This window comes from Herpailurus yagouaroundi, unplaced genomic scaffold (assembly GCF_014898765.1).
Source record: "Herpailurus yagouaroundi ecotype Mexico unplaced genomic scaffold, PumYag 29, whole genome shotgun sequence".
NCBI classification, from domain to species: Eukaryota; Metazoa; Chordata; class Mammalia; order Carnivora; family Felidae; genus Herpailurus; species Herpailurus yagouaroundi.
In genome coordinates this window covers 40785080-40809096 of record NW_024412377.1, presented here as the reverse complement: position 1 = coordinate 40809096, position 24017 = coordinate 40785080, and the positions used below count along the sequence as shown (strand labels likewise).

At 42.0% G+C, this 24017-nt stretch overlaps 1 protein-coding gene across 3 annotated transcripts in view; it reads left to right on the top strand.

Moving 5' to 3' along the window:
* Positions 1-24017, top strand: part of LOC121044634 (chondroitin sulfate proteoglycan 4-like) — a 75075-nt gene that overhangs the window by 47937 nt on the left and 3121 nt on the right. For 2 of the 3 annotated variants that reach the window (XR_005797414.1, XR_005797411.1), the window contains exons 9-11: positions 2077-2249; positions 17136-17319; positions 18207-20681. Coding sequence is in view for 1 of the 3 variants with exons in the window: in XM_040496912.1 (XP_040352846.1) it covers positions 2077-2249; positions 17136-17319; positions 18207-20254 (2405 nt within the window). In the remaining 2 variants the exon portion in view is untranslated. Of the gene's footprint in view, positions 1-2076; positions 2250-17135; positions 17320-18206; positions 23634-24017 lie in introns of those variants that run through there. The other variant, XM_040496912.1, reaches the window with a different exon arrangement.

Below are 24017 nucleotides of genomic sequence, written 5' to 3'. Positions count from 1 at the left end.
TACACATATATATTTGTATATATGATTTGTTTCTTCAAGATTATGGTTTTGTTTCCTTTGGATATATACCAAGAAGTAGAATTGCTGGATCATATAGCATCGCTATTTTTAATATTTTGAGGAACTTCCATACTGTTTTCCACAGTGGCTGCACCAATCTACATTCCCTCCAACAGTCCGTGAGGGTTTTCTCGTCTCCACATCCTCACCAGCATTTGTTATTTCTTGTCTTTTTGATAATGGACATCCTGACAGGGGTGAGGAGATATCTCATGCAGGTTTTGATTTGCATTTCCCTGATAATTAGTGACGTCGAGCACTTTTTCATGTACCTATGGGCCATTTGTATGTCTTCTTTAGAAAATATCTGTTCAGGTCCCTTGCTTATTTTTAAATTGGGCTATTTGGCTTTCTTGCTATTGAGTTGTATGAGGTCCTTGTAGATTTTGAATGTTAACCTCTTACCAGATACGTGGTTTCCAAATATTTTCTCCCATTCCATATGTTGCCTTTTCATTTTGCTGATGGTTTCCTTTGCTGACCACTTTTCAGCTTGATGTAGTTCCAACTTGTTTACTTTTGTTTTTGTTGCTAGGCATTTTTTAAAATGTTTATTTATTTTTGAGAGAGAGAGAGAGAGAGAAAGAGAAAGCACAAGCGGGAGAGGACCAGGGAGAGAAGGGGACAGAGGATCCGAAGAGGGCTCTGTGATGACAGCAGAGAGCCCTGTCACAGGACTCGAACTCAAGACCCACAAGATCATGAAGTGAGCCGAAGTCGGATGCTCAACTGACTGAGCCACCGAAGGGCCTTTGTTGTTCAGCGTTTTAAAGGGAGCCTCCAAATCGAAGGCTCAGAACAAAGCTCACACGTCTAAAAATCTTACCCAAAGCCAGCTTCCCCCTTTGTTAGTTAGGTCCCACTTTTAAGAGCTTGATATGGTTTAAACACTGTAATTAGAGGCCCTTGCTTTCTAAGGCTACAATACTTGATAAGTAAAGCAAAACAGATGTCCTTCAGGAGGTTTAGTTCTTATTAGGTGGTTGACTGATGAACTTGTTTCATAAACAATTTATAAAGTGCCTACTTCAAGAGCTACCCTGCGCAAAGCATAATGCTAAGCCTTTAGCAGGGCTAAGACAGAATAGATAAGGTGAGATTCTGGGCCAGGAGGACTATGAGACTCGCTTTCAGACCTGCCACCCTGTAAGGCTGGGGACATTCCCTCCCAGTCAGTGTGAAGTAAAGGGGTATGTAGTCCAACTCTGTGCTCCCAAACTGTGGTCCACGCACCTTCTGGTCTGTGAACTGATAAGAAGAGAAAATATTTAGAATTTTGTATGCCACTCTGACCTTGCTGTGACATTTTATTGTATTTTATAAAACTATCAGTGAACAGAGGATTGGAGGAGGAGGGAAGCCCTGATCCTTCACCACAGACCATTTGAGAACCACTGCCCTACCCTGCATGTCCCAAGCCTCTCTGGGCTTTAGTTGCCACATGCGGTCACATTTGCACACAAACTCGTGTGTTCCTGGTTCTTCGTCTCTTGGCATTTGCAAAGGTCCCTCCCTCCCCACAACGTCCCTGAAGCCTGCAGGTCTGGGGTCCTCTGGAAATGTTGCACGTTTGCTCAAGAACCCACTTCTTCCCCAGATGCCCACGGATGGACACTTCATTGAACACACACAGCCACAGGCAGGCCAGGGTGCGCCTGTCCCCCCCAGGGGAGGGCACTGTCTTTCGTTCTCTCGGCGCACATAGCCAGCTCCCCCGTTCTGCACTCCGAGCCACACACACTGCTATTGCCTTTTACCTGTGGGGATCAGTAAGCTGTGCAGGACCAGGCGGGGACTGGGGAGGTATGTTTCCCTCCTTCATCTCCAGCTCTAGTGACCAATCACATCCTTAAATAGATGCCTTCAGGGTCATGAGCCCCTCACAGCACAATTTCCAGTTAGAGCTGGCCAGTCCCGTGTGTCTTCCAGAATTTTCAGGGCTCTTTAAGGATCATTTTGTTATCTGGCAGCCTTCATAGGCTTCATACTTAAATGCCTGCTTTCATCTTCACTTAGGTTCCACGAAACCCCTTTCATCCGGTGACCTGAGAGCTGTGACCAATGATGCGGACAGCACAGGAAACAGAACTGTAACTTTTACGGTTATAAGTTCCCCTAGACTTGGGAGGTTGGTGCGAGTAAATTCTGACAACAGCACAGAGGATGTTTCCGTGTTTACGCAGACTCTGGTGAGTCCTGACATCCATGCAGCTGGGCAGGCCTGGGTGGCTGTGCAGGGTGGCCCCTGGCTTGCCTTCACCCTGTCAGGCCAAGCTCACGTGCCCCTTTGCCCAGGCAGTTACGCATTTCAGCCGTGCTGGTTTTCGAAACCAGACATTTAGTAGTAGCACAGGATGACACAATTGTCCGAAAACGCTAAGCAAATTCAAACTCTGTGTCTAACACATATAAAGGAATCCTTTTATCACGAAGACAGATTTTAAAGGAAGCCCAAAGCAGAGGAGCAGGAATAAATCCTGCAGGACACTTTTGGGTAACATTTATATTTAATGCGTAAAATTATCAACATTATTTAGTATTGTATTGTTAGATGTGTATATATAAATCTGTATTTAATCTGTGGCCAGAACCATCTGTTTCAAACATGACTAGCACTTTACCACCACCACCACCACCATCCACGTACCTTTTTATTTAAATGGATAAGCTTTCTTGAATATGATCCTTGCATGCTGTTCACCCTTCTTTTCCCATTCTTAAACAGTGGGTACACGGATTCGATAGCTGATTTGGCTGGAGCGTTACGTGACTAGGAAATTTTAAAAATCTGAAGTCATGTTTAGGAGAAATAGCAAGAGTGTCCACCTTTAACCTTAGAGCCATTTCTCTCCAATGTGATATAGCCGAATTGAATCTGGCTTTTGCCTTGTAATTGCCTTTGTCCGGGATGCATGGCCGGGAGCAGATCATGAGGCAGTACAATCTCTGAATGTAGCCCTGAAAAGAGGAAGTATAAATTCTCTAGTTTACAAATGCGCTCTGGAGGAAGAAAAAAAGGGTTAAGATGAACACTGCAGTGTGTGGGGAGCTTAACGCATCAACACTTGCCCAGGGTCAGTTTGGATTTTAAATAATGACAAGAATGATATCAGTCCTATAAAGATGCCTTGGCTCTTGCCCTCGTTCTTTAAAAAACAAAACAAAACAAAATTAAAAAACCCTTTTTTACAGTGATCATGCCAAGCATGAACTTCCACTGGTTTTCACTGCAAATACACAATCTTTTAGCTGAATGTGGTCTAACTAGGCTTTCGTGAATATGTAGCCAGGCTCCACTAGGTTATGCTGCGGTAACAACTCTCAAATGTCATGACTGACAGTAACAAAAGTTGATTTCACGCTTATGCTGTATATGGGCTGCGAGGTGCCTACAGGTCTGCTGTGCACCTCTCCTTTATTCCAGGACCCAAGGGGAGGGGGCAGCCCCTCTCTTGGACACTGCTGTATTTGCGGCAGAGGAAAAAGAAGTGACGCTAGAAACACACAATGACTCTTAAAGTTTGTGCTCAGGTATGCCAGGTATCACTTCTGCTCACATCTCATTGACAAAAGAGTCACACGAACAAGCCTGATGTCCGTGGGGCGGGGAAGGACAGTCCTCTCACAGAGAGCAGACCCTGGATAATTGGAAAACGACAGAACACTCTACCATAGGGGGCTAGCCTGGTAATCTGAAAGCTGTTTATGATACATTTTCCTATGAAAACAAACCACTTTCATCATCCAACACCATTATAAACAGGAATTAAAACCCCAGCCTAGTTAAAAGGCTTGAGGGCAGGCAATAAAAGTCTTGATTGATTAAAATCCAATTATTATAAGGTTTTAGTTTTCCTCTCATTATTCCTTCCTCTTTAAGAATCAAGAGGCAAGTGTCAAAACATATTAGCAGTGGCGGGTGTTGGCTGGGGCAAGTGAGGTGTTAGATTGGGGCTCAGGGCTATAAGGGCCCTGCCAAGGGGTGTCCGGGACCAGAGACCTTGGGTCCAACTGTTGGTCTTTCCTGTGGACACAGGGCAGGCTCATCTGGAAGCACAGCCTGGGCCGTGCCACAAGTCAGGCATGCTGAGAGAGGAGTTTCATTGTTCTTGAATGGACCAGATGTGTGGCTCTTCTCAACATACAAGGCCTTTTCCTCTCCAGGCCAAGCACTCACCGGGCCAGCAGCCTGTCCTAGTGCTTTTGACTCAGAGGACAAAGGCAAGCTCCCTTTATTGTATACAAGGCCCCAGATTGTGCATCAAGTCCTGATGCGAGTATATTCCTGGACACGACAATTCCTGGGTCCTTGAGCAGAGCATAGGCTTGAAGACAGCATGTGAGATATACTTAGAGATGTAGAAATTCAGCCCAGTGGCCCACACTCTGTGTCTGTGGTGTGTGAGTATGAAACAAACACCTCATTTATGAATCGGGCGCCCTGTGCGCCTGGGTGGCGCAGTCGGTTAAGCGTCCGGCTTCAGCCAGGTCACGATCTCGCAGTCCGTGAGTTCGAGCCCCGCGTCGGGCTCTGGGCTGATGGCTCAGAGCCTGGAGCCTGTTTCCGATTCTGTGTCTCCCTCTCTCTCTGCCCCTCCCCCGTTCATGCTCTGTCTCTCTCTGTCCCAAAAATAAATAAACGTTGAAAAAAAAATTAAAAAAAATGAATCGGGCGCCCTGTGGCTGCCGCTTGATCTCCTGCTGACTGCTCGGCTGATGACAAGTCTCTTGGCTTCTGAAATCAGACCTGGATTAGCTCTGTGAGTTAGGGCAAATTACGTGTCTTTTGAACCCCAGTTTCCTTATCGGTAAAATGAAGAAAACAGTAGTAATGATAATTGAAACCATTTTGAACATTCATCATGTCCCAGGCGTCGTCCTAAGCTGTCTTCTCTACTACTGATGATCTCACTTTATAGGCTGGGATCCTAAAGCACAGGGAAGTTAAGCAACCTTCCCACAGTTACCCAACTCAGGGGCACCCGAGCCTTAACTTGAACCCAGGACTTCTGACACTAAGTCATGCTCCTATCCACCAGGATGTCCTTTCCTCTAGGAGCGTGTATGGATTAACACAGTTGACGGGTGCAAAATGTCTAGGACACCATTCCACACGCAGCAGACACGAACTAAATGCTAGCTAAGGCTGCTGTTACCCTTTTTGTTCTTGGAAATGTGTGAGGTTCCTTTCCTCTCCCAGTAGCTAAAAGACTGGTTTCACAAGAGGAGGCAATTTTCTGGGACACCAGAATTGGCTGCCATGTTTATCCTAATGTGCTACTGTGATCTAATGAATGGAAATGAGGTCATTAGAAGAGGGTGACATTTGCCTGTCACCTGTGACCCAATGACTGTGTCCCTTTGGGGGAGAGCCCCTGGTGTTCTGGAACACATTTCCCTGATGAGAGCAAGGGGGCTGAGGAAATGTCGGGATGGATGGAGCTCTTCAATATTGAGCAGAACATCGGCTGGAAGACATAATGAGGCCAGGGCTGGGAGGCCTCCAAAGATCCTACCCCAGGGGAAGGACTCCTCCCCAGAGCAGCTGCTGCAGAAAAGTCGAGGTGGTTTGCAGGATATGTTGGGCTAAATGCCTATGAATAACATCATCGAAATACCCTGACTACTCTCACTACAGTAGTCATAAAAAAAAAAAAAAAATCAATAACGTGGGGAGAGGAGAGGGTATCCTGAGCAAACTCTGTAAGATAGACACCAAAGTGTGTCTCAGTGTGTGTCTGACTCAGTGTGTGTGTGTGTGTGTGTGTGTGTGTGTGTGCATGTGGTGTTTCTGAGTATGCAAATAACACATGCTTATTATAAAAATAAAATTAGAAAACATTAAAGTGGTACATCTGTATTGTAAAAAAAAAAAAAACAGGGCACCATCAATAAATTCAATACAACTGGCATTAATCTGAAGACATTCAATTCTGTTTAGCTTGTGTGTTCAAAAATGTACAGTTTTATTTGTGACTTGGGAAGAGGAAGACACTTAGTATTTATCTTCCTAGCTTTCCCATTTCTAGATCCTCTCTCCTTTTTCACATGCAAATGGAATGTAAATCGTTTCCTAAAATCTGCAATTTTATGACCTCTGTTGAATAGGATACTGCTCGAGACTCTGGGCCATTTTATCATGGCTCAGATTTACTACCCAGCAGCTCCAGAACAATTTGAGACATAAAAGAAGGGGCAGAGGCAGGCTTTGGAGGTGATGCAGATAATCAAAACCTTTTCTCTGGAATTACTTAATGAAGACATTTATCAAGCACGTATTACGTGCTTTGATTAGCCCTCTTCAGTTTAGTTGGTGAAAAGAGACATGACTCAGGCAGGAATCAAGTTCAATTGTAAAGGGAGTTTGGAACTATGCAGCCATGTTCATGTAAGCAAATGGCTTTGATTACTTTCTGGCATTCTGTACCAGTTTTTCTAACTTCAAATTTTCAAATTTCAGTTAGCCAATAACCTGCTAAGTGTCCAATTGGGAGAATGTTTTAGGCAGTTGATGTTTGAGTTCTCTTTCACACCTTTACCTTAAAGGACTAAATTGTTTCCAGCCCTCTACCACTCTCGGCTGGGGAGGCAAAGCCACCGTTATCAGTGTGCACATAAAACCCACATCCTTGGGGCGCCTGGGTGGCGCAGTCGGTTAAGCGTCCGACTTCAGCCAGGTCACGATCTCGCGGTCCGTGAGTTCGAGCCCCGCGTCACGCTCTGGGCTGATGGCTCAGAGCCTGGAGCCTGTTTCCGATTCTGTGTCTCCCTCTCTCTCTGCCCCTCCCCTGTTCATGCTCTGTCTCTCTCTGTCCCAAAAATAAATAAACGTTGAAAAAAAAAATTAAAAAAAAAAACCCACATCCTTTCTTGTTTTTTTGATGGATAAACAAAAATGACCATTTTAATCAGTGACTCTGGATGGCTTTAGCTTGTGAAAGAAACCGAGACACTCCACGATGCTTAATATCATACTTGATCGAAATAATTGTAGGCATACATTTGTTACGTTATAGCTCAAAATATTTTCTTATCCCAGAATAAGCTCACCATTTTTTTCAAACCATACCACGTCAACCTACCAAGATAACCAAGTCACACTCTTGTTTTTTGCGGTACTATCACATCTGCCTCAACGGGAAAAGCTAAATCACAGAACTTGTGCTGAAAATCTTATATCCTGAAGAATTAAACATACACCGAGCACGTGAATCGTCAAATTTCTGTGAAATGGAAACTTTTTCCATTTGTAGACATTTAGTGTTCATTTCGAAGAATGTGTGAACAAAGTATGAATCGAATTCTTTAAAGCACTAGTCCTTTCCAAGGAGAGCACAGGGCTAATTGAGTGATTTTCATTCTGGTGCTTGCTTAGATAATTTGGAATCATTAGAAAGCAAAGTGTTCTGGTTTTGAGGTTTTTAATGTCTGGCCTTTTTTCTTTTCCATAAAGCCAGTAATTGCCTTTTAGCCATTGTGCTCTTGTGGCAGGATGGTCATCCATCTTTGTCTCTGCGGCGGCAACACAAACACAGCCTTCCAGGGCCACACTTAGCAAACAATGCAATGGATTCTGTGCTGTGAATTTTGTCCAATTACCTCTTCTTCCAGAGTCTCAGTCTGTTGCTCAAGATAACGCTCACATTTTAAGAAACTGCAAGCACATTTCCCGTGGGATAGAAATTAATTTATCACAACTTAATGGCGAACACAGTGGGATCGCTGAACTTTGGCCCTGTAGTTTTCTGAGCAGAGAAGGATCAGTGTCTTTGTGTTAATGATCACTCTGGCCTCCCTGTCCCTACTTTCCTGAGGTCTCTTCAGTAGCAAGCTCCATGGTAACTAGACCCAGTAGTCATTTTGGGCACTTCCCACCAGTGTTTTGTTTTAGTAATTTGGATTTTGCCATTACAAGTCACTGGATTATGTGTCACCATATTTTCTACATGTAGAAATACTGCATTGTCACTTACCTACTCATTGTTCACACTGGACATTGGCTCGTGGGTCCTGGCCCAGTAGCTTTGAATAACCAAAAATGTTTCTTGTTCTTAGAACTGTTGGCTCTTTCTTTGAAAAAGCAGATAGAACTGGGGCGCCTGGGTGGCGCAGTCGGTTGAGCGTCCGACTTCAGCCAGGTCACGATCTCGCGGTCCGTGAGTTCGAGCCCCGCGTCAGGCTCTGGGCTGGTGGCTCAGAGCCTGGAGCCTGTTTCCGATTCTGTGTTTCCCTCTCTCTCTGCCCCTCCCCCGTTCATGCTCTGTCTCTCTCTGTCCGAAAAATAAATAAATGTTGAAAAAAAAAAATTAAAAAAAAAAAAAAGCAGATAGAACTAATATCCATTTAAATGAGAGCGGTTTATCTTTTCTCCTTGTATTCATTTCCTACGGCTGCTATAATGAATTGCCGCAAACTTGGTGGCTTGAAATGGCAGAAATGTGTTATCTCATAGTTTTGGAGGCCAGAAGTCGGGACTCCATTTCACTGGGCTGAAGTCAAGGTGTCAGCATGTTGTTTCTCCCTCTGGAGGCTCTGAGGGGGAATTCCTTCCTTGCCTTTGAAAGCTTCCGGTAGCTGCCAGTATTTCTTGGTTTGTAGTTTCATCATTCCAGTCTCTGCTTCCACCGTCGCTTTCCTTTCTCCCCTTTTGTCTGTGGCAAATACCCCTCAGCCTCCCTCTTGTACAGATGTATGTGATTGCAGTTACCTGGACAGTCCAGGGTAATTTCCAATCTTGGGATCCTTAATGACATCTGCAAGGTGTTTGTCAAAGAAGGTAATAGTCACAAGTTCAAGGGATTTGGCTTTGATATTGGCCTACTACATTCTTTAGCGTACTACATACACTTCTCTACAAAAAAGCAAGATGTCCCATACTACCTTCTATTTCTTCCGAATGAATTGATCACCTTTTCTACAATCTTGTTTGGTAGTTTAATTAAAGGTTTCCATGCTTTTAATGGCATAAAGCCCATGAAAGTCAATGTTTACTTCCATATAATGTGGATTTGGACCTTTCTGCCAGGGAGGGCTATAGATGGCTATATTGTTAGGCTCCTTGAAAACCTTGTTGATGTGGCATTTTTATGGAAATTGGCTCAGTCATGGAGGGGGCATGGGTAATTATTTGGACTTGGTTTCCAGTTGCCCATTTCTAGCTGGAGAGTTCCAGATATCACCATTTAGGAACTTAGGTCTCCTAAAAATGCCTCTTCTATCCATTCTCATTGAGCATAATCCCTTCTGGGACTTAACCCAGTTCTACTTTTTTTAGCATGATGCCTGGGGTGCACCCTCTAAGCTGTGACTCCCTGGGCTGCCCCAGACTTGTGACCTCTTCTGGGAACCTTGAGCCCTCCATACCCAGCTGGTCTCTACACACGTGATGGTGCCAGTCCTGGTAAAATTAATAAAGGGCACAGAAAGAAGAGTCATTTATCTGAGCTCATCCTTCCGGAGCACAGGACCTTGTCCTGTCCTTGTCCAAACCTTAGCGTATAGGACTTTTTGGTTAGCCCAAATGAAATCTTAGAGGCTTTACCATACTGAATTGTTTGGCTTTCTACAGTCTCCTTTCTCCATGAACATCTGCCCAAGATAGAGACTTTTTGGACACTTCTGTTTCCCTTGCTTCTTCTGGACAACAATTGTCCTATCTAGAGACTTGGACCTTTAACAAAGCCATCGTGTCGTGGAGAATCAAGTGAGTGGACTGTATGTGACCCTTTCTCCCTCCCCCTTTTCCCAGCTGACTCTAAGACAGTATGGTTACTCTCTTCTCCAGTGGGAATTTCAAAGCTGTGATTGACTTTTAGGCCCCACTGTGGGAAAGATTAGTGTAAAAGGCTTATGCTGTGATTTTCTTATCAGGACCATAGGGAGCCACATTTACAAAGACCCTCGGAATGAAGAGATGCTCCAGAGTGCTCTAGCCTGCCTTTGGCTGAGTTTGACAGTGTTATTCTCTTAACACTCAGTCCTGTCCGCATGTACTTTTGTGGACCTACAGAATGTGCACACTATTTTAAGGGAAGAATGATCAGATTCTATATATCAGAGTGCTCCCACTTCACCCCTGGGTTCATCCAAGGCACTCTTAATGACCCTTAGCTCTCTGCCTTCAGGTTTCAAAAGCTTACCTTTAAGAAAATAGATGTCTGCCAGTCACCTTGGGGCCAGAAAGGGATTGCCTTCAACCTTGAACCAGGTGGAAACTCATTCCCACCTTCTTCCCTCTAAGGTCCTGTGAGAAAGTTTGTCCCTGATATACAATGGCAGTGGCATAAAAAAAGTCGAATACAGTTTTTCTTTAACTTGCCTTTTGTAATAAATACAGTATATAGAATGAGCTATTTGTTTGAATTCTTACAAGCTCTAGCCCATAGTGGTTTTCTCGTCTTACACATACCTACCAACTGACTTTTTACATTACTAAACTCCTTGAAGTTGGAGCGCACATCTTACGAATTTCGTGGTTGCCTAGAATCTTCACTGAGCTTCCCATGGTGAAGGAGCAGGACAGTGGAAAAAGCATGAATTCCAGAGTCACGTGGGACTGGATTAAAAACTGGCCTCTCCCACTTATTGGCTATGGGTGAATTATTTAAATGTTCTGAACCTCGGGGTGTTTTAAAATCTGTCAAATGGGTATAATAAGGCCCCTAACACAAACTAAATAAAATGAGTTATACAATACACCTTGCAGAGTGCCTGGCACGTACATAGGGCTCAGTAAAAGTTAGGTACTCTTTGTGTTTTTGTTGAATAAATGGTTAAGAAATGTCTTGGATCGCCTTATTTCTACTGCTTCCTGATATAAACATATACTTTATAATTAAATTTTGTAAAGCACTTGTTAAGTAGCTTGTTCATTTAACAAATGTTTATTGAAATGTCAAGTATACGATGGTGAACTGATACTTATTTACAAAGCAACTGGAAGTAAACTTCTGGAGCCTGTGCCAAAATCCAGCCTAAAACTTTCTTTGTTTGACGAGAGAAAATTTATTTTATTAGGTATGTTTTAGAAATTTCTAATTATTGAATATTTTCATGCCATGATTCTTTTTAAAAAAATAAGTCTAATCTTTCATCTTAACCAGAATCCTCTGATGTCCTAGTGAGGAGGTGATTATTGAGGACTTAGATGCTTTATTGAAAGACCCAGAGGGGCGCCTGGGTGGCGCAGTCGGTTAAGCGTCCGACTTCAGCCAGGTCACGATCTCGCGGTCCGTGAGTTCGAGCCCCGCGTCGGGCTCTGGGCGGATGGCTCAGAGCCTGGAGCCTGTTTCCAATTCTGTGTCTCCCTCTCTCTCTGCCCCTCCCCCGTTCATGCTCTGTCTCTCTCTGTCCCAAAAATAAATAAACGTTGAAAAAAAAAAATTAAAAAAAAAAAAAAAAAAGACCCAGAAATGCCCAGGGCATGTGGCAAAAGACTAATTAAGTTAAATGTATGTTTACAAGTGAGATATTAGTCCGTATTTTAATGCTGCAATGGAGGCTCAGAGAGATTAAATGACCTACCAAAAGCCACAGAGCTGAAATTGGGTAGCATTTATATTGGAATGTAGGCCTGACCAACCCAGGGTTCAAATTCTATTACACTCCTCTGCTTTCATTTTTATATCAGTGTGTGTCCTTTTCCTCCTGGGAGGAAGAAGAGTCATAATTCAGGCAGTTGGAGCCAAAGAGGCCCCAGTAAAGTGATCTAGGAGAAAGGGCTCTGATCTGTAAACACGGAGATATGGCTTCTGGTCTCAGCTCTCTTCCCAGTTAGGCTGGTGATTACGGGGGGAGATGGAGAGAAATTCCCTAAATTTCCAACCTCTCTGAGGTTCTCAGCAGCCTCTCAGCTGTAAAATTTAACCCATCATAGAAAAGTCAGGAGGGCCCCTGGCCAAATCTGTCTCTTTGGCCTCTGACAAATGTTTTTCTTTGTGGTTCTGTAGTCATCAAGGATATGAAATCCAGAAGGTTTCGATCTCGGAGATCCAATCGTTGCCATCACATTATCACTTCAAATAAAAGCACTACTCGGGTCTAGGATTTTGACCTATGTATTCACCCACTTACAGGTTAGGTAGGAGTACAGCCTTGTTAAAGTATTAGAGAAATGGACATAGTTGGAGGTGGGGGGTCGGCATATTGGGATAGGAAACCACCATTTCTTGATGTCAGAGTGCCCAAGGCATTTGAAGGTTGTCCTCACTCCCCCGTTCTGCATACACTTAGTCATCAGAGAACAGAAACTATTGGTCTCTAACTGAAGTTGATATAGTAGAATACTATGGGATTTACTTTTTTAGATTTTTTTCATTGTTATTTTGAAATAATTTCAAACTTACAGAACAATTGGAAAAGAGTACAAAAATTCCAGTATACTCTTCACTCCTATTCCCTGAATGTTAACTTTTAACTGTCTGCTTTATCATTCCCTCTACGCGCACACACACACACACACACACACACACACACTTCTGAAATTTGAAGAGCCAGTTGCAGACATGACATACCTTTACCTCTTTTTTTAAGTTTGTTTATTTATTTTTAGAGAGACAGAGAGAGGGAGCACATGTAGGAGAGGCCGAGAGAGAAGGAGCGAGAGAGAGAGAAAATCCCAAGCAGGTTCCACACTGTCAGTGCAGAGCCCCCATGCTGGGCTCGAACCCACGAACCATGAGATCATGACCTGAGCCCAAACCAAGAGTTGGTCCCTTCACTGACTGAGCCCCCCAGGTGCCCCTGAGGTACATTTACCTCAAAATACCTCAGTGTATATTTCCTAAAAACAAGGCCTCTCTCGTGTAACCACAGTATAATTTTCAAAATCATGAAATTATCATTGATACAGTATTAATACATAATCTATAGGCTTTATTCAAATTTCACAAGTTGTTTCAGCGAATATCCTCTAGAAAAAAGAGTATCATAGACTATCCTAGAAAAAAAATCCACAGCGTAAAACATAGCATTTAGTCGTCAGGTATCCTTGGTCTGCTTTACTCAGAGACCATTCTGCAGTCATGCTGACTTTTGTGACATTGCCAGTTTTTGAGGAAAACAGACCAGTTATTTGTAGAATGTTCCTTGGTTTGGTTTTATTGAATGTTTCCTCGCAGTCGGATTCAGGTTGTGTGCTTTGGTGGAAATTGGCACGAGAGATGCTGAGTTCTGTTCCTGCTTCAGGTCAGGAGACACTGATGCTCATTTGGTCCTGTCACTGATGGTCTTTTATCAGTCTTTTAGCAGTTTTTCTGGTTTCTCCACTGAGAAGTTACTATTTTCATTTTTATCATTAAGTATCTCATGAGGGAATACTTTGGAACTGTTTAAATCCCCTGTTTCTCATCGCAACTTAGCTTACTAGTTTAAGCAACCATTTAGGATTCTTACCTGTGAAACATTTATTACTGTGGTGATTGCCAAATGGTGATTTTTCTCATTCTAATTTTCCTTCTGCATTTACTAGTTGGAATTCTATAAAATGGAATTTCTTTTTTAATGCTTATTGTTTTGAGAGAGAGAAGAGAGAGTGGGGCGGGGGCAGGGAGAGAATCACAAGCAGGACCCTCACTGTCAGTGCAGAGCCCGACACAGGGCTCAATCTCACAAACCATGAGATCGTGACCTGAGCTAAAAATCAAGAGTCAGACACTTAACCAACGGAGCCAATCAGGTGCCCCTACAAAATTGAATTTCTAATGGCATTCCAGAAGGACTCCACCTGTAAAAGAGAAAGTATCTGGGCTAATCTAAATCCATGGGAAATGAAAACCTCCCTGCTCCTCTCTCCTTAATCTTAGAGCCCAGGTATTCAGCTAAGTGGCTTATCTCTCTATTTTTAATACAGCAGAAATTTGCAAAGCTGTTGGAAGCTGTTCCTAAGGCCACTTTGGGGTAACAAAATTCCTAATCCTGTCTGAGATCCTTCTCTCCTCAAGTTTACCTTACACCTTTTTTCCCCATAAAGTCTTGTTCTTCTCCCTTTTCCAGCTCTCTCCCATCACACACACACACACACACACACACACACACACACACACACCTTAGAATCTGATTCTTAAAGCTCACTGTCTTCTAAATATTAAAGATTCTACTCTAAGTTCCTTCAAGGCATGGCTGCCAAGTTGACATTCCACACACACACTCACTCCCTTTTACTTCTAGCTCAGACTTTCAGTTATCTGCTGTCCTGTCTTGAAGTTCAGACACTCAAGCTGATCTAATTTAATTCTCTCACTCTCCAGCATAGAATAAGTCAATAAGTTATTCACAATTTCTCACTTTTTGAATGACTTTTCAAAAACAGAACTACAGCCAACCTCTCCTCCAGTATACAGCCTCCTCTCCAATTACTTCCCTCAAATTTCTGAACTTCATCTCAACTGTTCCCATCTATAAGAACCATTCTTCCCCTGGGACAATCATTCCTCATCCTGTAGACATCAGAAGACCCTTAGATTATTCCAATAACTTATTATATATTTTTCAGAGAAGTTAACTTTTACTTAAACCAGAGAAGTGAAAGATAAGATCAACTAGCCTCCAAGAATTTTTTTCTTCCTGGTCAATAGACTGTGTTACTTTTAATATTAAGGAGCTACATGTATCTTGCCTTGTAATATTACACATCTCTCAAGCAGAATGGGAAACTTTAGGAACCATTCTCCAGTCCAAAATCCATGGCATGGTCACCTGTGAATGAATACATTTATGATGAATATTTTATTATAAATCTTAAGCTGATAATAGAAATAGTAGAACTGCTAAATAAAACTGACTTGTTTCCCAGAAACTTCTAAGGAAAAACTCCAATTTTTCATGAGTAACCTTGCTTCTTTATGAGAAACAATACTTTCTTCTCCTTGTTTAAAATCCCTAAATGACTGCACTTCCTTGTCTTATCCATGAATAGGAAAGGAATGAGAAACTCGCCAACAGGTTTTGGCCACTGTGGAAACAGGAAGCTTATATTCCATGGAAACTCATAGACCCAAAGCCTTTCTAGAACTCTGGTTCTAGGTACGTCCATTGTGTCAGCGTTGAGCCACAGCAATACACAGCCAGACTCCTGTTAATTAATACAGTGTTTCCAAATACTGACTGATGAAATGCTCTGTAAATTATGGGATAATTTATACTAGTAACTGCTGACATGGACATAAATACCTTGGAAAAGCCTACCTCTAAGTTCAGATATTATAGAAGGCAGGTCAGAAAAAAAAGATGTGACCTATCGGAATGAAAGGGTTAACAATTTTATCTCTAGTCTTCCTTTCTGTGATTAGAGTTTTAGAACTTTCAGTCACTGTTATTGGAGGAAGGACTACCCACATGCTATCTGAACAACCAAACCCTGGGTGGAGCCTATCTCCATCAGCTGGGCCACAAAGGACATTGATAGGCAACAGGCATTAGAGACTTAGATGAAAATATTGAAAAATACCCTAAGAAAGGTGGGAAAATTTGAACATCCATAAGAATAACAGTTGCAATAGAATGAAATACATCATACATTAAAATTCATGAGTTTATAATGATCTCAAAACAAAACAAACGTTTATGTTTGGATATTGGAATCAGGGAGCTCATTTTTCTAAAAATCAGTATAAAGGGAAAGAATCAAGTATTTATCCTGTCTTTCCTACATATACTGCAGCATAGCATCAGTGTAGCCGAATAGCTGATCAGGGAAAATTCTTTTTAGAAGACTTTCAGGTAAGAATGAAGAAGGAATGTTTAAAATATCATTGCCTTGCCACTGCAAAAATCAGGTGTTTAAACAATCATATCACTGACTCTGTAAAATTATCACATGACCAGGCTGGTGGAGAACTTTAAAAGAGATGGATCAACCTGGAAGCATTTGAATTCACCGATTAATCTTAACATATCCAAAAGAGAAGCAACCCAAAATTATTTTGTCTTGCAATGAGATGCACAGAAAATATACAATACAACCTGTAAAACATTCCTAACAAAAACTTGAATCTGATTCTTATTACACTTCTAGATTTAATTACTAGTATATTGGAAATGTAGGGGACAGAGGAACATGTCAAACAACACCATTGGGATGCAAGCAACAAAATCAAGAATATAGGAAACTCTATAAGGCAGATGACCCAATTACTTTAACAAATAAATTACAAGCAAAAAAATTAGAGAAGAGGAACCTATAGACTAAGAGATGCCTCTGAGAAGCATCAAACAAATGTGATGTGTGGACTTCTAAGGATCCTGACTCAAAGCAACTATGTAAAAAAAAAAAGCCATGTAGTAGATCATCAGAGATATTTGAACACTAATTGGATAGTTGATGATATTAAGTAATTATTGATAATATTTAGATGTGATATGGGGCACCTGGGTGGCTCAATCGGTTGAGCATCCAACTTCGGCTCAGGTCACGATCTCACAGTTTGTGGGTTTGAGCCCTGCATCAGGCTCTGTACTGACAGCTTGCTCAGAGCCTGCAGGTTGCTTCAGATTCTGTGTCTTCTTCTCTCTCTCTCTCTGCCCCTCCCCTGCTCATGCTCTGTCTCTCTCTGTCTCTCAAAAATAAATAAATGTTCAAAAAAATTTTTTAAAAAGATGTGATAATGGTATTGTGATTATGTTTTTTAAAAGAGTCATTTTGTCAATATTTACTACAACATTTACAGATAAAATGGTGTTTGAGATTGGCTTCAAAATAAGCTATTGGGCAGAATATGAGTAATATTATATACAACAAGATTGGTTATGAGTTGATAGTTTTTTAAACTATCATACAGGCAAGTGAAGGTTTATTATATACTTTCTGTAATATAAATACCATAGCCTAAGTCATCTCGAAATCAACGTGCCTTTTTTCCTTTGATAAATAAACTATTTTTGTAATAGAAGAGCTATGTTTGACAAATAGGTTACCATATTGTTAAGTGCAAACACATATGTTTGCAGATATGTGCCGTAATTTAAGCATGAGAATGAACCCTGAAAAGACATGTATGTATCTCCTTCAGTTAGGATACATGTTAGTCCTTGTATTATCCCTGAAGCCAGGGGCTGATTTTTTCTTCCTGTCTTGACAGGTCAGTGAACGACTGATATTATATCAGCATGTGGACCGTGAGAACACTGGCTGGACTGCAGAAGACTCTTTCACATTCACGACATCCTCCCCACCAGCAGCTCTAGGCCCTGAGGAGTTTCGTATTACTATATCATATGAAATTACTGAACCTGGTCGGCATAGTCGTCTGCTTGCAAATACAGGTAAAGGCACCAAAAGATATGGTCAGTGTCTTATTTGTAATTATTAAAGTTGGGACAATTTGGAAATAAGTAATTCTCTTGTTAATTAGAAATGCCATGATATCATAGCAATGCCATGACATCAACCTTTGAAAGAAAACATATATAGTTCTAAAAAATTATTTCTTTATGCGTGCTCTTTCTCTGGTCCTCTTCTCTTTCCCCTCATAAGCTTTAATAGTTGTAGTTGGGGGGAAGATTGAAAATTAGTTCTAAAGAATTTTATTTGTACCTGCAAACGGGGACTTTACCATGCCTATGACTAAAAACTGTCCATAGAAAATGAAAATAACAAATAGGGCAAGTTCCTGAAAGAAAAGGGGTATTGAAAGCTGCACCTGTTTCCATGGCAAGAGAAAGTCCAGTAGTAGGTAAGTGAGGAAATTAACATTATATAAGTGAATCTCAAGATTTCAGAACTCTCTTGCTTGTAATGTTGACTTAATAGTTTGGGTGTGTGTACTTAAAATTTAATTTATATGCCTTGGGTAACAAGGTCCCTGTGCAACCAAGGCATTTTGAATAATCCACTGGAATAAGGAAATCTGAGAGTGAAAGTGCTTTGCAGCTGTCATCTTAAAGTTCTATACTATTTTTTTTAAGTTTTAGTTATTTATTAGAGAGAGACAGAGTGAGCAGGGAAGGGGAAGACAGAGAGGGAGAGAGAATCCCAAGCTGGCTCTGTGCTGCCAGCACAGAGCCCAGTGTGGAGCTCGAACCCACAAAACCATGAGATCATGACCTGAGCTGAAACCAAGAGTCCGATGCTTAACCGATTGAACCATCCAGGTGCCCCTGTCATCTGAAAGTTCTAATGAAATGCCACTTTGTTCTTTATATTTTCACAGGAGCTGCCGTCAAGGAGGGAGACAAAGTTCTCATTGGCCAATCTAATTTAGATGCTTCCAACCTCTTACTGAAATTACCCAAATCACAGCGATCTTCCTATGAGATCTGGTTCCAGGTTATATCTCTTCCTCACCATGGAACCCTTATGGTTGGAGAGAGGAATATTACCAAAGGAAAACCCAATTTCTCCCAGTATATAGTTAATAAATTTGGAATCATATACCTTCACGATGACTCTGAATCACTGGCTGATAATTTTACCTTTGCCGTTTGGCCAAATCAAAAGAGCAAGTCTGCCACCAAGCCAAAGGCTGACTTCCTTGAAGAGATGTTTAACATCACCATCTCTCCTGTTAATGACCAGGCACCAGCATTAAAGACAAAGGGGCTTCGGTTGAAAGTTCTACAGGGCAACAGGTTAGTTGTGGGACCTGAAAATCTGAGAGTGGAAGATCTAGACAGTCCTCCAGAGGAGATCAGATATATGATCATCCGTAATCCTAATAATGGATTTTTGGCACTGGCTCACCATCCAGACATACCTGTTCACCATTTCACACAGGCCGACATTGACAACTCTAGGGTTTTATTCATTCAAGATGGAAGCCCATCCTCAGGCGTGTTTTACTTTAGTGTGACCGATGGTCAACACCGCCCACTCTATAAGCTCTTCCACCTGGATGTCATCCCCATCTCCATCACCCTTGTGAACCTCACTGACCTACTTCTCCCACAAGGCCAGACAATAGTTCCTATCACCAATACTCATCTGTCAGCAATGACCAATGGGAGAAGCCCCCAAATCACTTACAAGATGACATGGCCGCTCCAACATGGGCATCTGCTCATGGAAAACCAGGTGGTCATCAGCTTTGGGCAGGAGGATCTACATTCAGGAAGACTCTCTTACCATATGACAAATCTCACTGCCTCTGGGGACCAGCTACATTTCTCACTGTTTACACCAGAAAGCAACCTTACAGGACAAACACTGAGCATCAGAGTGCAGCCTCTACTGTGGGTTATGTCAAACTTGACCATTGCCAACAGAGTGGTTTATCAGCTGAGAAGAAAGGACCTTGATGCTACTGAGCTTGCTAATAGGACTAAGAGTGATCCCCAATTTGAAGTGACAGAACCCCCTGTCCATGGAAGACTTGTACGAAGAGTGGGCCGAGGTGCTGAAATGGAAAACGCTACTGTATTCACTCAGAGGGACATTGACCAAGGATTGTTAATGCTGAATCCACATGCCAACTTAACAGGCATCGATATGGTGAATGACTCCTTCACTTTCCTGCTCAGGGCAGACCATGTACAGCCAGCAATAGGTTATCTCCCCTTCACCATAGTGCCACCTGACCCCTTACTCTTGCAAACATTTATCCCTGATGTTTCTTTACTAGTCACTTCCAATAACCTTGTGACTTCAGATTTCTCTCAGGAAAAGCTTGTGGTTTCCTCAGGACCCACAGTACAGGCAGAAACTTTAGGGAAGCTGACTCAGGCCAGGCAGCAGCAAGCAGATCCCTGGGGACGACACCATGGTCAAGAGCCTACAATGGACAGCAGAGCCTCTCTAACTAGGATCATTTGGCCACCAAACACCACCGACGCCAGTCCTCAGGCACCCACCCAACCCAGGGAGAGCAATTATCCTGTGATGGTCATTGTACCCTCGGCTGTGGTGATCTTCCTGCTGATAGTAACTGCCGTGACCTTGTGTATCCAGATGCTGGGCCGGAGGGCAGAAAAGGCAAAACCTCTCATCAAGCCCCTGACCAATCTGGAAACTACAACCCCAAGTCCTAGGCCAGAAAGGAGCATAGCTGTTCCCACTGTCACAGTGACACCCCTTCTAAAAAGCTCCAGCAGTCCTCCAGTCAGTCTTTGCAGGGACCCACTAAGTGGGCAAATGGCTTCTCCAGCTACTGAGCCAGTGGAGAAATGTGCTCCTTGGGAGACATGGATGAATCTGGATCCTGACATGGTCAAGCTCTGCCGACAAACCAACCCAACACTGAAGCACAACCAGTATTGGGTGTAGACTGAGGGCTCTTGTTCCTGAGTGACCGCCTGCTGTACTGGGATAGGTACTGGGATCCAAAGGCAAAGGAATGCTGGGTGAATCAACTGAGAAAAGCTTGGCCGTGACAGTCACTCAGTGCTCAGTTATCGTCCCGTGGTTAGATGTTGGCAAGTGTTTATTGTAACGCGTACAACACTCTTCTGATGGGCTCTCCACAATGAGCTTTGTATGCTCTCTTCTGGACCTGACTCTGAGTATAAGGTTGTGTCAGTATTTAAGCCCTTTACCAAAGTGCTACCAAACATGCTGGCCTAACTGGGAACAGCAGTATTAACTTGGGTGCTAGAGTTAATGGAGGAAGACTTTGCATATTTCTCACTGAGGATTCACTCTCTCTGAGTGAGTCAGCAAGGAAATGCAGGAACTGTTTCAGCAAGTAGAAAAGGTAATTTAGCAAATCAGCAAGTTTGTTTCTAGTGTATTTCTATAATGTATTTTCCTCCTTGGAGCCCGTAGGTTTGACTTCTTGTGCAGGAAATGCCTTGGTGCTCTGGATAGTAGGACAGCTTGACTCCCTTTGAAGTATTCGCTGAGCATATTGTGTTTCATCGAGAAGATTTATCTATTCTGACTTGTAAAACCAAGTCTGTAGTACAAATATGATTTGAAGCCCTAAAGAATAGAAAAGGCTGTTAAACACATTTGTGATGACTCGATTTGGCTTAACATCACGATGAATTGAAATAATGGCAAATTTGTACCTGACTTGTCTGGTTGAGCCTACCATTGGCTCAACTGATTCAAACCTGTTTTGATAACTCTAAAATGAAGATATCAGTACTTGTATTAGTTACGAATGCTTTAGGTTACAAATCACAGGACATTAGCTATGAGTCGTTTAGATTGGAGATTGGCAAACTTTATTCGTGCAGTACCACATGGTAAAGAGCTTAGACTTTGCGGGCCATGTATGGCTGTTTATTTTTCACAACCTTCATTTTCTTAACAAAGTTTTAAAAAGGTAGAAACAATTCTTAGTTCTTGCCTTTGACCCACAAATCAGTTTGCCAACTATTGATTTGGCTAAGCAATAAAAGTCTTGCAACTACCAAGTAGCCTGAGGTGGACATTCCGAGGCCGGTTCAACAGTCCAAAGATGTCATCAAGTACTGAAACTCTTTTGTTCTTTCTCCTCTACCTTCCTCAAGCTGTTGGAATTCTGTTTTTCATTTTTGTTTTTGTTTTTGTGTTTTGGCTTAGTTCCTTGTGATTGTGAGGTACCTGCTAATGCTCTAAGCAGTACAGTCACGTTCAAAGGCAGACATTCTAGTGGGAAAAAAACAGATATGGCAAAAAGACTTTTTCTTAGGATCTTATTTATTATTATTATTATTATTATTATTATTATTATTTTAATCCTGTAAGGGTAGGCCTTCCCAAACATCTTCCCCCTTGTATGTCTCAGTCTAGAACTGAGCAATGGGATTCCCATCTCTGGAACAACCATTTGGCCAAGAAATGGAATTCTTCTGACTGACGATCTTTCCTGGGGCTGGGAGAGGATTCTGCCATGTCAGAGATCAGTGGATGACCCCACCCTGTAATTAGGGGAGGCTGGAGGATGGCAATTAGTTAAACAGTGAATAAGATCTATTAAAGTACTCTTCAAATATGAACTACTTGGGAAATAAGCATTTTGATCTTTCAAATGGATATCTACTTTAGTATCTCCTTTTCATATTTTAATGATTTTCTTAAAGCCAGCAACTAGGGAGTCTAGAGTGGAAGGAACAACTTCTTCTGGCGGGGGCATTTGGCAGTGTCTGGAGACATTTTTGGTTTTCACAACAGGTGCTGTTGGCATCCATTGAGTGCAAACCAGAGATGCTGCCAGATATCCAACACCGCATAGGACAGCCCCCCAAAAGAATTACCTGATCCAAAATTTCAACAATGCCAACGTTGAGAAACCCTGGTTAAAACCACAATGAAGAGTTTTCTTGTCTACCCGATGAAGGATTAATAAACCCATTACCAAATGTAAGCAGCAACTATATTCTAAAAACAGAATAAAAGGGTGAAAATTCTATTGTACGGTTGAAACTCTGCTTGGCAAATTTTTTTTTAAAGAGGATGTATTTAAAAACAAAGCTTGAGGGCAGATTCATTCCTTCATATTCCTTGATAAAAGAAAAAGATTTTACCTTGTGTTAACAGGTGGAACACATCGGGAGGGACAAAAATCGATATTTACAAAGGTAAAGATGAGGTCAAAGTGTTCCCCAAAGTCGAATGGCCTCAGATGTGTTCCATGTGGACAAGAATTTTTTCTCATCCTTTCCCTTTTCTGCTTCTCTGGGTTGCTTTTCTGTCCCAACCCAATTTTAACGGCTCTCTGTGGAAACAGACTTCATAATCTACAGACCAAATGGAAGGACAGCATATTTGGACCTAGAGATGACTAATCATGTCTTAGATCTCTGGTTCCAATGCTGGTGCTAAAGAAATCTTACCTACTCTTCTTCCTAAAGTGATTCCCTCCTGTCTTTCTGTATTATTGAATTATATGTAGCCCCTTTCAAGTGTTTTTGGACTTGATCCCCTTAGAAAGGAGGACTGTGAGTCTTAACCCAAGGTTGGTTTGATCACTATGCAACTCAGAATTATTCTTTTTTTTTTCTTTTTCCTTTTTTTCAATTTAAATCCAAGTTAGCTAACATATAATATAATAATGTTTTCAGTAATAGAATTTAGTGACTCATCACTTACATATAACACCCAGTGCTCATCCCAACAAGTGTCCTCCTTAATGTCCCTTGCCCATTTAGCTTGTTCTAAGGAGCCAGGTGCTCAGAAGGAACAGAATGGCAGTATGTGCTTGAGCTTGTACACAGAAAGGGAAGGCTGAGGAACATCTTTGCATCCAGTTAAGTGGGTTTTCTTTTCTCTCGGCTGGGCAAGGAGACTGCCCGTTCTTTGTGGAAGAGCCAGATGTAGTTGGCTCCATGACCATGTTGGCCTCTTCCTTGCTTCAGCTATGAGATCTGTGAAGCTTATCAGCCTGACCAAACAAAAAAATATGATTTCCCTTCCCCTTTCCTGTTAACTCTGTAACTTCATAAAAATAAAATTAGTGTCCGTATTGGAATTAAATAGACACAGATGCTTTGAAATGAGAATTCACGGTGTCTGTGAGTGTGCCTGCCAAAGCAAGACCATCAGTGTGAGGTACAGATGTCAAGACTCAGTAATTAATAGAGTAATTAATATAGAGCTTGGAAAGTTTTCCAGAGCATCTAGAATAGTCTTCTGATTTGCAGATGGATTCAATTTTTAAAAATGCCTACCATTTGGTGCTGGCTCAAATAAAAAATGAAATAAAAAGTTTTGGCAAATTCTTGTTTAGTGTTGAAAATTAGTTTTGGAAATTGAAAATCAGTTTGAAATGGTTTCTCCCATACAAAGAGCTACAACTGCACGTCATAATGAATTCGCCACCTCTTAACAAATGACTGGGGAATGAATAAGGGGACACCAAAAGTTAATGTCAGAAGAATTGCTGATTCTTGCTTAACAGGAGGTATTTTTTTGGGTGGGCTGGGAGTGGAGGGTCTAACATTGTTCCATATCTGGAGGTTTTGGCAAATTCAAATCTTTCAGGGATCCTGCTCAAACACCTGGGTGCACTTCCTTAGAGTCCTGCATTAGGTAGATTGAGATAGGTGCTGTTCTTACCGTCTGGTTTTTCGGATTTCTGGGGCTGTTAGACACGGAGGGTGAA